Source organism: Emiliania huxleyi (genome assembly GCF_000372725.1).
Source record: "Emiliania huxleyi CCMP1516 unplaced genomic scaffold EMIHUscaffold_11557, whole genome shotgun sequence".
Taxonomy (NCBI): Eukaryota; Haptophyta; order Isochrysidales; family Noelaerhabdaceae; genus Emiliania; species Emiliania huxleyi.
The window spans coordinates 1-1006 of record NW_005201469.1 but is presented as its reverse complement, the minus strand read 5'-3'; the positions used below and the strand labels follow the sequence as shown (position 1 = coordinate 1006).

At 62.0% G+C, this 1006-nt stretch overlaps 1 protein-coding gene across 1 annotated transcript; it reads right to left on the bottom strand.

The window, feature by feature from the left end:
* Positions 1 to 478: 478 nt before the first annotated feature.
* Positions 479 to 804, bottom strand: EMIHUDRAFT_50643 (hypothetical protein; the record flags this gene model as incomplete). The annotated part of the gene is made up of 2 exons (XM_005791073.1): positions 479 to 599; positions 725 to 804. Coding segments are annotated over 2 exons (201 nt in total), but the record flags the coding sequence as incomplete, so codon positions are not given.
* Between the last annotated feature and the right edge of the window lie 202 nt (positions 805 to 1006).

The following is a 1006-nucleotide window of genomic DNA, read 5'->3' as shown; positions in this document are numbered from 1 at the left end:
TTGCTCATCGCCGAGGGCCTCGACAGGGAGGCGGAATGGGCACCCTTCAAGCAGGCGGGGCTGCTCGGTGGGTACCATGACCTCCCTCCCCACCGCCGGTGGAACGTAATTTCGGTCGTCGTCTTCATCAAGATGTGCGAGATGCAGTCCTCCTTCGCGCCAACCTCGCAGGTCTTCCATATGTGGCACCGCGGGCGTGGGCTTCCCGCCTTTTGGCCGCGCAGTGAGAAGGACACCTTCATCGAGTGAGGGCGGTACACGTGAGAGGACGGGGCGCTCTCTGTGGGACACACAAAGCGCAGAGCGCGAATTTTTTCGGGGGGGGGGGGGGGGGGCACCCTCAACGTTCAAGTTTCCCGTATCTTGGGCGGGCCTGTGAAATGGGTATAACGTAATTTACAGCCGGCCTCGGGTCTGACTCTCCCCTCGGGTTCGAAACGACTCCTGACTCCCCCTCTCTCTTTGGGCAAGGGTTTACTACGTAGCTCGGCCCCCCCAAAAAGCACCCCACGTTGCCCGAACGGGGAGTCATGGGCGCGGGAAGGTGCCTCCCGCGCCCCTTTGTGCAAAGGATATCCCGAAGGTCATCAATCATCCCCCTACAGCGGGGGGACGGGAGCAGCTTGAAAAAAAAAGGCGAGCGTTTTTTAAAAATGCGTGCCCGTGGCTCGGTGCGTAACAAAAGGCTTGCTCGGCGCGGGGCAAAAGCCCATCCCCTGCGCACCGGTTGATGTTCCAAAAGTTGTGCCTCAAAAAGGGGACGTTGTTGTCCATCCACGAAACGTCAATCACGTCCATGTCGAGGGGATTCAGCTCCCCCTCGTCCTCGGGAGGGGGGCCCCGCCGCCCCCAAAGGGAAGCCCCACCCGCCGCCGCGGAAGCCGTCCCTCGGGGGAAGGGTGGCCTCCCCATTTGGGGGGTCTCCCTTCGGGGACCCAAATTGGCCCCCGGAAATTTCCCACTGGACGGGCCGGTGATCTTGCCCAAAAAGGTCCCCATCCCCTCC